Raw genomic sequence first — 2060 nt, forward strand, 5'->3', positions numbered from 1 at the left:
GGGGGGGGCGGGGGTCTTTGGGGTCCCCTTGGGGTCCCGGGGGTGTCCCAGGAGCTGGGGGGGGTCTTGAGCTCTCTGGGGGGGTGTCCTGGGGCTCCCCTGGGTTCAGTGGGGTGTCCCAGACCCCCTTGGGGGTGTCCCATCCTCCTCAGGGTTCTGTGCCGGGGTGTCCCAGAGCCTCTGTGGGGTCTGCTGGGACTCCCGTGGGGTCTGTGTGGGGGTGTCCTGGGGTCCCCGTGGGGGTGTCCTGAGGCTGCCGTGGGTGTTCCTGGACCCCGCTGGGATCCGAGGTGCCCCCATGCCCCCCTGTGCCCCCCAGGGAGGTACATCCCCTCCACGCAGCGGCCGGACGGGACGTGGCGGAAGCAGCGGCGGGTGAAGGAGGGATACGTCCCCCAGGAGGAGGTGCCCGTGTGAGTGGGGGGGTCCCCGGGCTGGGGGGGGGCTCTTGGGGCCGTGTCCCCCCTCCCAGGGCTGAGTTTGTGCCCCCCTGGGTCCCACCCAGGGCTTTGCATGTGGGCGAGTCCCACCCCAGGGGCTGCATATGCCCTCCCAGATCCTCATGGACCTCCACCAGATCCTCATGGACCCCTTCTGGATCCCCCCATGCCCTCACAGACCCTCCTGCAGCCCCATGGCCTTTCACAGATCCCTCATTGACCCCTTATGGACCCTCACAGGTCTCTCAAGAATCCCCCCCAGCTCCTCCTGGACCCCCAGGAATCCCTCCCAGATCCCTCCTGGACCCTCCCAGATACCTCCTGGGCCCCTCCTGGATTCCCCACGGCCCCCTCGTTTCCCCCTCACAGCCCCTCACAGATCGCTTATGGGATCAGATCCCTCACAGACCCTCATAATCCCCCCGGGATCCCCCCCAGACCCCTCCTGGGCCACTCACAGAACGTTCCCCTGGGAATCCCTCCTGGATCCCTCCTGGATCCCTCCTGGATCCCTCCTGGCTCCCCCCAGCCCCCCCTCACCCCGTCCCTCCGCCCTCAGGTACGAGAACAAATACGTGAAGTTTTTCCGGAGCAAACCGGAGCTGCCGCCGGGGCTGAGCCCGGACACGGCCCCGGCGCGGCCCCCGGGGCCCCCCCAGGGCCCCCCCCCCGAGCAGGGGCTGTCCAAGGCCGCCCGCAGGAACCTCAAGCGCAAGGAGAAGCGGCGGCAGCAGCAGGAAAAGGCCCCGGAGCGGCCGCAGGACACGGACGGACTGAGCCCGGCGCTGGACAAGCTGTCGCTCTCGGAGCCCGGCGGGACGGGAGGGGCCCCCCCGGCCCAGGGGGGTGAAGGCGCCGGGAATCCCGGGAATTCCGAGCGCAGCCGCCGCATCAAGAGCCTGCGGAAGAAGCTGCGGCAGGTGGAGGAGCTGCGGCGGCGCCTCGAGGCCGGGGGGCTCCCCCAGCCCACCCAGGAGCAGCTGGAGAAGCTGGGCCGGAGGAAAGCGCTGGAGGACGAACTCAGGGGGCTCGAGTCGGACTCGTAGGGGGGGTTGGGGGGTCTCTGGGGGGGGCTGGGGAGGGGGGAGGGCGGGGCGGGACAGGATGGTTGTTCCCGGCGAGGACCCGGCGGCTCCTGGTTTTTAATGGGATCGATGTGGGTTTATGTGGGAGGGGGCCGTGCCCCCCCCCCGTGCCCCCCCCCCCCTTCCCCCCCCCCGCTCTGTGTCACCGCCCCCCCCCCCCCCCGGTTATTTTTCTTTTTCTCTCTTTTTTTCCTTTATTTTTAAAAATTGTGGAAGAATAAAAACGGCAGCACTGACCCGGCGTGGGGGGGTCGGGCCTGTCCGGGGGTGGGACCCGGCCCTGGGCCCCCCGGGAGGGGATGGGGGGGCTCGGGGGCAGCTGGACCCTCCCCAGGGCGGGGGCCGTGTGGTCCTTTAGGGGTCAGGCAAGGCCAGAGGGTCTGGGGGGCCCCAGGGCTGGGTGAGGCCCCCACCCAGGGTGGAGGTTAAGGCTTTTAGGACCCCCTTCTCCCCTCCAACAGAAGGGGAGGGGGCTGAGACCACTGAGATCACAGTATTTGGGTAGGTCCTACAAAAATAAATGTGGGGCTTTGTT

At 68.8% G+C, this 2060-nt stretch overlaps 1 protein-coding gene across 1 annotated transcript; it reads left to right on the forward strand.

Moving 5' to 3' along the window:
* Positions 1 to 51: 51 nt before the first annotated feature.
* Positions 52 to 1699, forward strand: PYM1 (PYM homolog 1, exon junction complex associated factor; the record flags this gene model as incomplete). The annotated part of the gene is made up of 2 exons (XM_027707759.1): positions 52 to 413; positions 1000 to 1699. Coding segments are annotated over 2 exons (849 nt in total), but the record flags the coding sequence as incomplete, so codon positions are not given.
* Between the last annotated feature and the right edge of the window lie 361 nt (positions 1700 to 2060).

The sequence above is a fragment of the Neopelma chrysocephalum genome, unplaced genomic scaffold (assembly GCF_003984885.1).
Source record: "Neopelma chrysocephalum unplaced genomic scaffold, ASM398488v2 Primary Assembly neopelma1_94537, whole genome shotgun sequence".
In the NCBI taxonomy this organism is placed as follows: domain Eukaryota; kingdom Metazoa; phylum Chordata; class Aves; order Passeriformes; family Pipridae; genus Neopelma; species Neopelma chrysocephalum.